General features: G+C 44.5%; 1 protein-coding gene across 1 annotated transcript in view; it reads left to right on the top strand.

Annotated features, from left to right (window-relative positions):
• LOC137334066 (copine-9-like) overlaps window positions 1–12,800 on the top strand; it is a 346,820-nt gene that overhangs the window by 322,690 nt on the left and 11,330 nt on the right. The window contains exon 19 of the mRNA XM_067998520.1: window positions 2,628–2,685. Within this exon, the coding sequence (XP_067854621.1) occupies window positions 2,628–2,685 (58 nt within the window). The remainder of the gene's footprint in view (window positions 1–2,627; window positions 2,686–12,800) is intronic.

Raw genomic sequence — 12,800 nt, 5'->3', positions numbered from 1 at the left:
CTAAAACAGTTTAACTGGTCATTCATCTCATTGCTGTTTGTGGAATCTTGCTGTGTGCAGGTTGGCGGCCACGTTTGTCTACATAACAACAGTGATTACACTTCAAAAGTAAACAATTGACTTTAAAGTGTTTTAGGACATCGTGCCCCACCCACCATATTGGATGCTAGGCGCCCATTTTGTGCCTGAAAAACATCGAATTTCTAGGCCCTTGAGAATGCAAGACTGCCAGATTATTAACTAAGAGACCTGAGTTTGAATTCAGTTTCAACTACCTCTACATGGAGCTGTTCCATCCCTAGCCTGGCTGACTGCATTGGCCTTCCTCTTTGGGAGGTTGGAGTGCTCATTTGATAAACCTCAGGTCAATCATTTAAGGTTGTTAGAGAAAACTAGATGGGAAGGAGGTCTGTGTCATAATACTAGCATGTGACTCAATCCAGGAGTGCCATTATGGATGCCATGGACTGTTCCATCTCCAATCAAAGAAGATAGAAGGGAGGAAGAAAAAAGTCAGTTAGAATTAGTGAGATTTGTTACTGATACCATAGAACCATCAGAAAATATATAAATTGCCATTGTGCAACTTCTGCATCTGAGCCAGATGAGAGCATAAGGCCTGTGATAAACCGAAATTCAGTCAAGGATGTCTTTCACTGCACACTAACCAAGAAGTCACTCCTCTTCAAGACACAATGAACAGTAGGAAGAAGGAAAGACTTGCATTTATACATCACCTTAACAAGTCATTCAGAAACATCTCCGAGCACTTCACAAGCAATGAATTGCTTTGACATGCAGTGACTGTTGTTGTATTGTCCACTGAAGCTTATGATTCTCATCTTAATGCCACACTTTTTCCCCTGGACAATTTCCATCTTCCCCATTTTCCTTCCCTTTGCTAAGTTGATAGGCAGAAACTAAAATCATGCTTGGAAAAGAAAGGGATGCAAAAAATTATTTTACAAATCTGCAATTTTGTTTTGCACAATCAAAAGTTGAGTCAGCATCTGTTTAGGTATTTGTTCTTCACAGATTTAAGCATTGAAACTAGTGCTATGGAGTTTATTACAATCATTCAAGGACACTGATAAATATGGAGACCGAAAATACTTTAATTAATTAGACTTAAAAGAAAAAAGATTGTGAAGAAGTTGTTTATTTGGAATAGAAGGAAGTAAAGCCCTAAGCCCTGATTTTAACCTAACACCCCCAGCGGGAACGGGGCAGGTTCAGGTCAGATGCCCATTGACTTCAATGGAGAGTAAAATTGGACATGATGTAAAATGGGTGTTCGATCCGAACAAGCCCCTTGCCGGGTACGTCAGGTTAAAATTGGTTGTACGGGTTCTAAGCCACATGGGTGGTTTCATTTTCAGGTCGTCACCCCAATGTCTCCTGATCCATTCCTACATTGACTTAACCCTCCTATGGGTGTTTTTCATACAGCTACCACCCGCTTTCAGTTCCTTGTTCTGGGCAAGGTATGTTGATATGAGCAACTTGAATAATAAATTGCACAGGCTGGAATCTAATTGACAGGTGCAGGTGGCTTATATATAGATTAAAGGATATCTTGAGAGTGAATTGTAGCCTGGGCTCTATTTGAAGGATTCAGATGGTTTAAATTTAGAATAATAATAGATACCTGAGAGTGAATTTCAGGCTGGAATCTCAGGCTGTGATTCTGGAATCACCTGTGATCCAGGAATCATCTCCTGCAATTGTTTCTGTGATGTCGGCTATTTTGTTAGAATATATAATGTGGAATTCATGGTTGGCAGTAATCTTTCTTTAGCCCGTTTTTTGCTATCTTTGGCTGTCATGGCAGATGCAGATAGTCATCATACTGCAGGTCATCGATGCATGATAGCGCCCTCCTGAAGGATGGGCGATCGTGAGGGAATCACTGCAAGTTTATTAAGTGATAATTCACGTTTGATTATTGGGAAATAAGGCATTCAGGGTATTTTATAAGAAGAATGGGCATCATGAACTGATGATTAATGCAAAATAAACCACTGAGGGACATCAAGCCAATACTCGTGTGCCAGAGGGCCAAGTTTTAAAAAATTATTTCCCGGGATGTGAGCCTCGCTGACGAGGCTGGCATTTATTACCCATCCCAGTTGAGAAGGTGGTGGTGGGCCTGCTTCTTGAACCGCTGTAGCGGTTTGATACAACTGAGTCACCCACATTGGTGTGGGACATTGGAGTCACATATAGGCCAGACCGAGTAAGAACAACAGGTTTCCTTCCCTAAAGAAAATTAGTGAACCAGTTGGGTTTTTATGACAATCCAACAGCTTCATGGTCACTTTTATTGGTACCAGCTTTTTATTTCCAGATTTTTTAAACGGAATTCAAATTCGCAAAGTGCCATGGTGAGATTTGAACTCATGTTCTCCGGATAATTAGTCTAGGCCTCTAGATTACTAGTCCGTAACATAACTACTATGGTACCATACCTGTAATTTTAAAATTATTTTTGGCACAAACATTAAAATAAACAAGAATCAAGTTTAAAAGATTAATCAACTCCTCGCCTATCTGCGGTTTGTATAAGAAAGCTGCATAAGATTGGATTAATTATACTGCCTCATCTTCTACTACTTTCTTTTAAACAGGCCTCAGTCCTTCCAATGTCAATAATTATTGTTGGAGTGGGACCTGCAGAGTTTGATGGTGAGTATTCCTTCAGTATTGCTAGAGTTGGGAATCACTTCAGCAAATGTCCCAGGATCACTTGTTGTTATGGATAGGTTCAAATCTGTACATTGGTAGATCAAATCAACTGAACACTCAACCATTGTGTTTGGCAGAAGCTTCAGAAGACATTTCCAGGGGCAACGTGGTATATTGTAACATACTGCCATACTGCCACATTAAAGTTTTCCATCAGGGTCATTTTTAAAAAGATGGTAGCCATCCATCGATCAGGAACCCTTTGAAAGACAAGTCTCAGAGAAAGTTGCTTCTATGGGGGGGCGTCTGAACAATAAAGCTCCTTTTATAGAGGGTGTCTCACCATTCGCTCTCCACTAGAAGGTGCCTCACCACTGGCCCTCCTTTTATAGACAGTGGAAGTGAAATTCAACGTTGGTAGGTGTGCAAAACAGGCAGTAGCAGATCGGCTGCCCGTTATACACCACGCCCGATTCTCCTTTCCATACTTCAGTGGAGAGAAATTCTGGCATAGTGTATAACAGGCAGTCTATCCACTATGCACTAATTTGAATTTCACCCCCGGTATCCCACCATCTGCATCTTTTTTATAGAGGGTGTCTCACCATTACCACTCCTTTAATGAAGGAAGTCTCACCATTAGCCTGCCTGTTAAAATTCTTACAGTTGCAACAAAATATCCTGATTAACTTAAATTCTTTTTCCTGTTTCCATTTTTAATATATGTGTTTTTCACTTTCCCGATTTTCTCTCCGCCTTCCCTGAAGTGTGAGGTAATGCATTTAGTGTGCATTTAATGTAAGAAGTGTGAGGTAATGCATTTGGGGAGGGGAAACAAGGCAAGAGAATACGCAATAAATGGGAGGATTCTGAGAGGTGTAGAGGAACTGCAGCAACTCGCCAAGGCTTCTTCGACAGCACCTCCCAAACCCGCGACTTCTACCATCTGGAAGGACAAGAGCAGCAGGCACATGGGAACAACACCACCTGCACGTTCCCCTTCAAGTCACACACCATCCCGACTTGGAAATATATCGCCGTTCCTTCATCGTCGCTGGGTCAAAATCCTGGAACTCCCTCCCTAACAGCACTGTGGGAGGACCGTCACCACACGGACTGCAGCGGTTCAAGAAGGCGGCTCACCACCACCTTCTCGAGGGCAATTAGGGATGGGCAATAAATGCTGGCCTCGCCAGCGATACCCACATCCCATGAACGAATAAAAAAAAAAGAACAGAGGGACCTTGGGATGCATGTCCACAGAACCCTGATGGTAGCAGGAAAGGTACATAAGGTGGTTAAGAAGGCATATGGGATACTTTCCTTTATTAGCCGAGGCATAGACTATAAGAGCAGGGAGGTTATGCTAGAACTGTATAAAACACTAGTTAGGCCACCGCTTGAGGACTGCATACAGTCTGGTCACCACATTACAGGAAAGATGTGATTGCACTAGAGAGAGTACAGAGGAGGTTTACAAGGATGTTGCCAGGGCTGGAGAATTTTAGCTATGAAAAGAGATTGGATAGGATGGGGTTGTTTTCTTTAGAACAAAGGAGACTGAGGGGAGATTTAATTGAGGTGTATAAAATTATGAGAGGCCTAGATAAAGTGGATAGGGAGGACCTATTTCCCTTAGCAGAAGGATCAGTGACCAGGGGGCATAGATTTAAAGTAATTAGTAAAAGGATTAGAGGGGAGTGGAGGAGAAATTGTTTCACCCAGAGGGTGGTGGGGGTCTGGAACTCACTGCCTGAAAGGGTGGTAGAGGCAAAAACCCTCAACTCATTTAAGAAGTTCTTGGATGTGCACTTGAAGAGCAGTAATCTACAGGGCTATGGACCAAGTGCTGGAAAGTGGGATTGGGTTGGATAGCTCTTTATCGGCTGAACGGCCTCCTCTGTGCCATAACTTTCTATGATTCTGTGAAGACTCTGGCTCTGATGTTCAGGTCCAAGGGCACCACCAGCCCTCTGGTGCCTTGCCCAAGTGGTCATTCTTGATTGATCCTGGTCAATGAGTGTTGGCAGACTACTTGACCTTGGGGAACATTATAATTGAACCCAATACTATTTTCACTCAACATGTGCACTTTCCAGCAGGAACATTTCCCCTTCCTAACTCAGGAGATACCAAGGCCAGTTGTCGCACATGACTACTGCCCTGAAATCGGCTAACAGCATAGACCAGGGATTGAATCTCGGACCCTAATTGAGGTGTGTGGCTCACTACCACACCAAGTGATGCATTGACCTACTTAGCCATCAGAAAGATCCTGAATATGTTTTGTTATCCTGTAAGTGGCAGTTTGGCTCAGTAGTAGCACTCATGCCTCTGAGAGTAGGTTGTAGGTTCACTTGTAATCTAGCATGTAATCTAGCTGACACTTCAGTACAATACTGGGGGAGTGCTGCTTTGTCAAAGATGCCAGGGACGATTTTCATCTGGAATGCACATCAGACGGGCGGTGCGCAAGGTATATGCTATGCCCGCCCGATGGCTCTATCGAGAGGCCCCAACCATTTTCATGGTTGGGACTTCATCCAAATATTTTGGGCGAGCTGCCAGCATTCAATGATCCCACATAGGCAGCTCGCCACTGGGAATTGGGGTTGGGTGCAGAGAATCCAATAGCTCCTCCACGGAACCAGCTTGAAATCAGGCCACGAAGGGGGAGAACAATCCGAGGGGTGGTTACTGAGTGTTCGTCAGTGGGCCTGAAGGTTTTTGTGGGGTCAGGAGGAGCATTCAAGCTTCACCTGGCCCTTCAAAAATCGCTGTCATAAATCTTTTGCACCTGTTTTCTAAGCAGCCTCCGGCACGACCTTTAAGGACCGTTGGCTAGGCTGCTCAACGCCAGAAGACAGAGCATGCGTGACGCATCCGCTGCCTATTTGTACACAAAAATGTCATTGGGGTCCTACAACCAGCACAGGACCCTGATTTAAATAAGACTCCCGCCTGTTTCGGGCAGGAACACTGGAACTCATTTTGAGGCTAGTCTGAAAATCGCGGATGAGATTACGAACTCACCATGTGGACCTCTGCAGATGGAAACCTATATTTTACAATTTGATGAGGAAGTTCACTTAGACTCCAACATGCTATTCAAAGCACCTCCCTTATCAGAAATCACAATACAATTCCATTCTTAGATTACCTCATCATATTATAGACCTCACAATATGTAATAGTAACGAAATATGAGCCTAGAAATTGCTGTTTGGGATTTTACCATTTGGACTTAAAACATTTGTATGACATTCTGCAGTGCACTATTTTAATGGAGGCTTTAACCCATTTGAAATAGTAGCTGTGGCATGGATCGATGTCTGGAAGCAGAAATTGGATGTCCCACCAGTACTCTGCCCACTTCGTGCACAGTTTCTTGGGGTGAGACCAGTGGCAATGGAAGCCTCGGACTCAACCACGTGAGAACTTTATTTTAAGTATGAATTTGGGGGCATATCCATCCTGCATGCCATTTCTGGCCATTCAGGCATGCAAGGTGTCAGCTGTAAATTACACTTGTGAAATAAATGACCGCCGTTACTAGGAAATAATAACTATATAGAAGATATAGAAGTTATGTTAAGTTAAACGTATTTCAGCTATTTCTTACCTGTTTCTCTGTTTTCTCTTTCCTGCTGGCACTTAGATTTCTCTGAGCAATTGCACCAATTGTTGTAAATGAATTATTTTTCCCCTTGCAACGTTATTGGTATCAATAGGTTTTCCAATAGGAATTCATCTATCTGAGGTGTTTGGAAGAAGAGAAGAACCAATGGAAGATGCCAGGCTGCATGAGAGATGATCAGTGTCCAACGCACCAATATCTTCAGACACAGGAGGCCAGACCAGGCTTTTGCAGATGATTGGTGATGGTGGAGGCTCCTCTTCCTAAAGGAAGCAGGGACAGCAGACCCAGTGGCACCGCTAGGATATGTGAATGCCTAGCTCAATGTTGGCTGGTTCTTCGGAAGCACCCCAATCAGAGTATATCATGCTTTCTGTGAAAGAAAGTATGCTAGGTGATCAACAGCCAATGTGGCCTGATGCAGAACTTGGGATGTCTACCCGGCAAGAAACATGAGGAATTGTCTTTGTCCGCAAAGAGGCAGATGCATAGTGGCTCCATCTATTGCAAGGACACCTGAAGCTACCTTGCAGCATAACATAGCACAGCGCTGGCACATTCAGTGACAGTAACAGTCAGCTGTGCCCTGAAACTTAGCTCCAGCTTCTTGCAGACATGCTGCAATGCTGACCTACGGGGATGGTGGTGTGATGTTTCACAGAGGACCACCACCCTCGCAATCCCATCCATTTCAGCTGCCATCCAACAGGTAATTGGGTGCTGGGCTGCTCCATTACTTGCCTGCAGGCTCATGCCCGTACATTAGGTTTCCTTAACCTTCATTTTGTCTGTTTTTTCTTAATCTCCCGCCCCTTCAGCCTTGATAATGGGTTGAGATACCTTTTGAGGTGCTCCACAAAGGCTTTCAAAATTTTTGTTACCCTATTGTCACAATTCCCTTTAATTGTTCTCCATTTAAATTTTGTTTACAAACAATGTTCTCCTACCACGCGTGTGCTCCTATCTGTACCTAAGTTATGCTAATGAGCTAACTATGGAAAATTCAGTGCGAAAAAAACCCTTCCATTTGGAGTCTTCCTAAAACTCACCTAGAGCCAATGAGCTCTAAACTATGCCAAAAGCAGAAAATTTAGGCTTACAGCTCTTGTTGGAAATCCTTGATCTGTCCTCCATAGGGGGAATGTTTAACCACAGATTTCCTGTCACTTTTTGGATTTTCAGCTGAGTTTATTGATAACTCTGCTTATCATTTTTAGCCATTTTTTAGAACCAGTGGCCAGCCACGACTTCCAGGCCTCCCCTGTCATCGCTCTTGCTCAATATTTTTTCCTTCTATCTTTGCGACTCTTTCTTTAATTCTTCACCTCTGTTTCTGTCACTCTGTATTTCTTTGTCACTTTGCATCGATTTGTCACTGTCTCTGCCTCACTGCATTTCTTCTCACCCTTATTCTAATGCTCCACATGTCTCCCTTTTTCTTTGTCGCTTTATCTCCCTCTTATCCTTTCTACACTGCAGTATTCTTTCTGTAACTTTCTCCTTCCTATCCATTCGTATCTCCTGTTTCTCCATTAATTTGTCTCCCTCCTGTTATTCTACATATAGTTCCCAACTTCCCGTGCATTATTGCCTATGTAACTCCTCACTCTACATTTCTACTTTCAGTTTGGAACTGGGGAAGAATATAGACCTGCCGGCCTTTTTGGCTCGCGCTTTATGTCAGTGAGGGAAAGCAGCCTGTTTTTGAAGTTCACTGATAGCCTGGAAACAAACTCTCTGTGCAGAGTATTTCTCTTCTCTCTCAGAGCAGCAGGTGTAATCAGCTGGTAGCTCTCGCACAAATAACAACCATTTTTAGACATTTTAATTCGATTTGTTGGCTCCCTGTCTGGGGCTGCTGTACCATTTTAGTGGCAGCCTTCACATGAGAATGGAGCAGCAAGCTGCTATTTTTTTGCTTATCAATTTTGTGTGACTGTTTTGATGAAAGAGTAGACAGTTTGGCTGCCTTCCAGCCAGACTCTCTTGTATCACAGCACAGAAGGAGGCTATTCGGCCCATCTTGCCTGTGCCGGCTCTTTGAAAGAGCTATCCAATTAGTCACATTCCCCTGCTCTTTCCCCATAGCCCTGTACATTTTTTCCCTTCAAGTATTTATCCAATTCCCTTTTGAAAGTTCCCTATTGAATCTGCTTCCAACACCCTTTCAGGCAGTGCATTCCAGATCATAACAACTCGCTGCGTTAAAAAATGTTCCTTCATGTCGCCTCTGGTTCCTTTGCCAATCACCTTAAATCTGTGTCCTTTGGTTACCGACCCTTCTGCCACTAGAAACAGTTCACTCTTATCAAAACCGTTCATGATTTTGAACACCTCTATCAAATCTCCTCTTGACCTTCTCTGCTCTAAGGAGAACAACCTCAGCTTTCCCATCTCTCCACATAACTGAAGTCCCTCATCCCTGGTGCCGTTCTAGTAAATCTCTACTGCACCCACTCTAAGGCCTTGACATCCTTCCTAAAGTGTGGTGCCCATAATTGAACACAATACTCCAGCTGAGGCCTAACCAGTGTTCTATAAAGGTTCAGCATAACTTCCTTGCCTTTGTACTCTATGGGGGTTAAATTGGGCTGCGCAGCACCTGTTTTGTAGGCGCTATGCGGACAACTAAGCCCCGAAAATGGCGTTCAAGATGCGCGTGCATACTTCCGGTGCGACGTGCGCAGGATGCCATCTTGGTAAAGGTGGCTGCACCTAACGAACACCGGAAGCATGTAGAGTAGGGGGATTATGACGTAAATCAGTGTGCAACGCTGATTTGAAGCAGCCGGCTGCATTTTCGAACTCCCTGCTCCAGCCAATGCACTGTCCTAACTTCCCACAGCTGAACAGAGTTAAAGGGCATGAAGGACCCCCTCCACCAGCACCATTTAAAGGGAGCATGCAGGAGTTACAGGTTAGTTACTGGATTAGTTATTCTGGCTGCTGGTACAATTATGGGTGTTTGTAGAAGTTTCCTATACTTGGAGAAATTTGCAATATTATATATAGAGTGGTCTGGGTGGTCATGCATTACTGTTAGTGGCATTTAAAATAGTGTGCTGAACAAAGTTGCTTCCAGACGTGGGTGTCCTGCTAGGGCTTCCGCTGGGAATTGAACATGACTGAGAGCATGCAGAGAGACCACGCAGAGCAGGACAAGCAGCTAGAAGAGGGAGGAGGAGGAGGAGGCGCAGGGTACTCAGCAGGAGGCCATATCCAACAAGGGCCTTCAGGGACCAATTCTCTTACCCCAACTTCAGTGACGACCAGTGCATCCGACGGCTGTGGTTCACTAAAGAGGTCGTGACTGAGATTTGTCAACTGTTGCAGCCACAGCTGCAACCTCAGAGCAGGGCAAGGACAGCATTGCCTGTGGCTGTCAAGGTAACTGTGGCGCTTAGTTTTTATGGCTCTGGCTCCTTTCAGGCTGCTGCTGGAGATATAAGCAACATCTCGCAGTTTGTAGTGCACTGCAGTATAAGGGAGGTCACTGAAGCTCCGTACGCACACAGAAACAGATTCATCATGCCCTCTTGACAGAGAGAAGCAGCAGGAGCGAGCACAAGGGTTTGCTTGCATAGCAGGCTTCCCCATGGTGCAGGGTGCCATTAACTATATACATATTGCCATGCATGCTCCACATCTGGACTTGGCCATATTCATGAACAGAAAGGGATTCCACTCCCTCAATGTGCCGCTGGCGTGCAACCACACGCAACACATCATGCAGGTCAATGCCCACTATCCTGGCAGCAGTCATGATTCCTTCATTCTGCGGCAGTCCAACCTGCCACCGATATTTCAACCAGCATGGCAAGTCGAAGGCTGGCTACTGGGCGACAAGGGTTATCCCCTCGTGAAGTGGCTCATGACTCTGGTCCAGAACGCACGCACACGTGCACAGCAGGTGTACAACGAGGGCCATGCTGCCACACGGAACATCATCGAGCACACCATCGTACACCTCAAGCAACGCTTCCATTGCCTGGACCACTCTGGAAGAGCCCTGCAGTACTCAACTGAGCGGGTATCAAGATTTATATGCTGCATGCTGCACAACCTCGCCATTTAAAGGGGACAGCCTGGCATTGACCCCATGCTTGTCTTCCTCCCACTGTCTCTTGAACATATGTCTGGAGGGCCTCCTGCCCCCCGCGGATAAAGGATGTCCTCCATCTGTCCACCTCTTCCACCAAGTCCTCTAATGCACCGTCCGAGAACCTTGGTGCACGCTCTCTCGCAGGCGCAGCCATTCCTCACTATCCTGCAGCACAGAGTTAGTTGCCAAATGAATTCTAGCTTTTCCTGCAGCCACAGTGCACCTCCCCTTTAAGAGGTGCAGGCTGCCTTTAAGTAATGCTAGCCATCCCGATATCGGGGTCCCCTGCTGGTGCGTGCAGCCAATCAACAGTGCAGGTAGCACTGGTTGCATGCAGCAATTGTTTAAATGATCAGGCAGCACGAATGTTACATGCTGCCTGCATCGCAACCAACGGACGTGGGTTAATCGCGTACCGCGATCCCAGCACCCGTTTTCGGGGGTTAACCAATTTAACCCTGTAAGTATCTTAATAAATCCCAGGATCCCATATGCTTTTTTAACAGCCTTCTCAACTTGTCCTGCCACCTTCAAAGATTTGTGTAGGTGCACCCCCAGGTCCCTCTGTTCCTGCACCCCCTTTAAAATTGTACCATTTAATTTATATTGTCTCTCCTCACTCTTCCTACCAAAATGTATCACTTCACACTTCACTGAGTTAAATTTCATCTGCCATGTGTCTGCCCATTTCACCAATCTATCTATGTCCTCCTGAAGTCTGTTACTATGCTCCACACTGTTTACTACATTTCCGAGTTTCGTGTCATCTGCAGATTTTGAAATTATACCCTCTATACCCAAGTCCAGGTCATTAATGTATATCAAAAAGAGCAGTGGTCCTAATACTGACCCCTGGGGAACAGCACTGTATACTTCCCTCCAGTCTGAAGAACAACCGTTCACCACTACTCTCTGCTTTCTGTCCCTTAGCCAATTTTGTATCCACGTTGCCTCTTTCCCTTTAATCCTATGGGCTTTAATTTTGCTAACAAGTCTATTATGTGGTACTTTATCAAATGTCTTTTGGTAGTCCAGGTACACAACAGCAACCACACTCATCAACCATCTCTGTTACTTCATAAAAGAACTCAATCAAGTTAGTCAAACACAATTTTCCTTTAACAAACCCATGCTGACTTTTATTTATTACCTCATACTTTTCCAAGTGCCAATTAATTTTTTTCCGGATTATTGTCTCTAAAAGTTTTCCCATCACCGACGTTAGGCTGACTGACCTGTAATTGCCAGGTTTATTCCTCTCCCCTTTTTTGAAGAGGGGTGTAACGTTTGTAATGCTCCAATCCTCCGCTACCATCCCCATATCTAAGGAGGATCAGAAGATCATGGCCAGCGCCTCAGCAATTTCTGCCCTTACTTCCCTCAGTAACCTAGGATGCATCCCATCTGGACTGGGTGACTTTTCTATTTTAAGTACTGCCAACCTTTTAAGTACCTCCTCTTTATCTATTTTTATCTTATTACTGCTATTTGTACATTTGCAGGTACGAATGACAACTGATACAGGACTCCAATTAATCTACAACTCTAGAAGGATAACCCGTCTCTCCACTTAATCTATTTTTATTGTCCTTTATATACGCAGTTGGGTGGGGTTGATCTATGGGGCATTCTGCTAAAAAAAAATGTTTGACTCTTACAAATGTAGATGCGAGCTTTCACCAAGCAACAGGTAAAAACATGAGTTCTAGAAAACAAGAGCATTCACTGTTTGTTGGTTATGATGTTAGAAACATGCCGATCCATACTCACTCCAGCCTCGATTGTGAATGTGACCCTCGATTTTCATCTGTTTTTGGGTGATAAAAACAGGGCAGAATGTGTTCTTAATGGCTAGTGCCACAAAAAAAACTGTACTTGCACTCTTCTATCCCCAAAAAATGTCTGTTCCCTTTAAGGCCTGCTCCGTCACATTAAGTGGAGTCAAGAGGGCGTGGCTAGCCCGTCCATCCCATTCCCTACCATTCTCACCCCAAAAACTCCCCAAATAATTACTGCCACTATATCAAAGGTGGGAAGGGCTGCTGCAATGTATCCCTGAGGCAGGTACCTCACCTAGAAGGCTGTTTTCTGTGCTTCTACTGAAGTTTGGTGTTTCTTTGCCTGCCTAAAGATCTTTTTAGTACTTCGGGTTTTGAGTCAGGATTTTTGTTGCTATTTTCTCTCGGCTCTGCTCAAAGTATTGCTGTTCACTCTAGCCATGGATTTCTCAGTGGGAATACCTTTATTTTCATATTATGAAGAGGAGAAGGGGGAAGACATGGAATGGAATAGGTAGGAGGCTCTTAGAGTCAGCCATCACCAAAGATATATTTTTCCTTGATGTAGACACTGACTCACCAAGGTCTACAGATCAAG

This window comes from Heptranchias perlo, chromosome 17 (genome assembly GCF_035084215.1).
Source record: "Heptranchias perlo isolate sHepPer1 chromosome 17, sHepPer1.hap1, whole genome shotgun sequence".
Classification (NCBI taxonomy): domain Eukaryota; kingdom Metazoa; phylum Chordata; class Chondrichthyes; order Hexanchiformes; family Hexanchidae; genus Heptranchias; species Heptranchias perlo.
The sequence above is the reverse complement of the archived record's forward strand: the minus strand, read 5'-3'. Positions and strand labels throughout refer to the sequence as shown.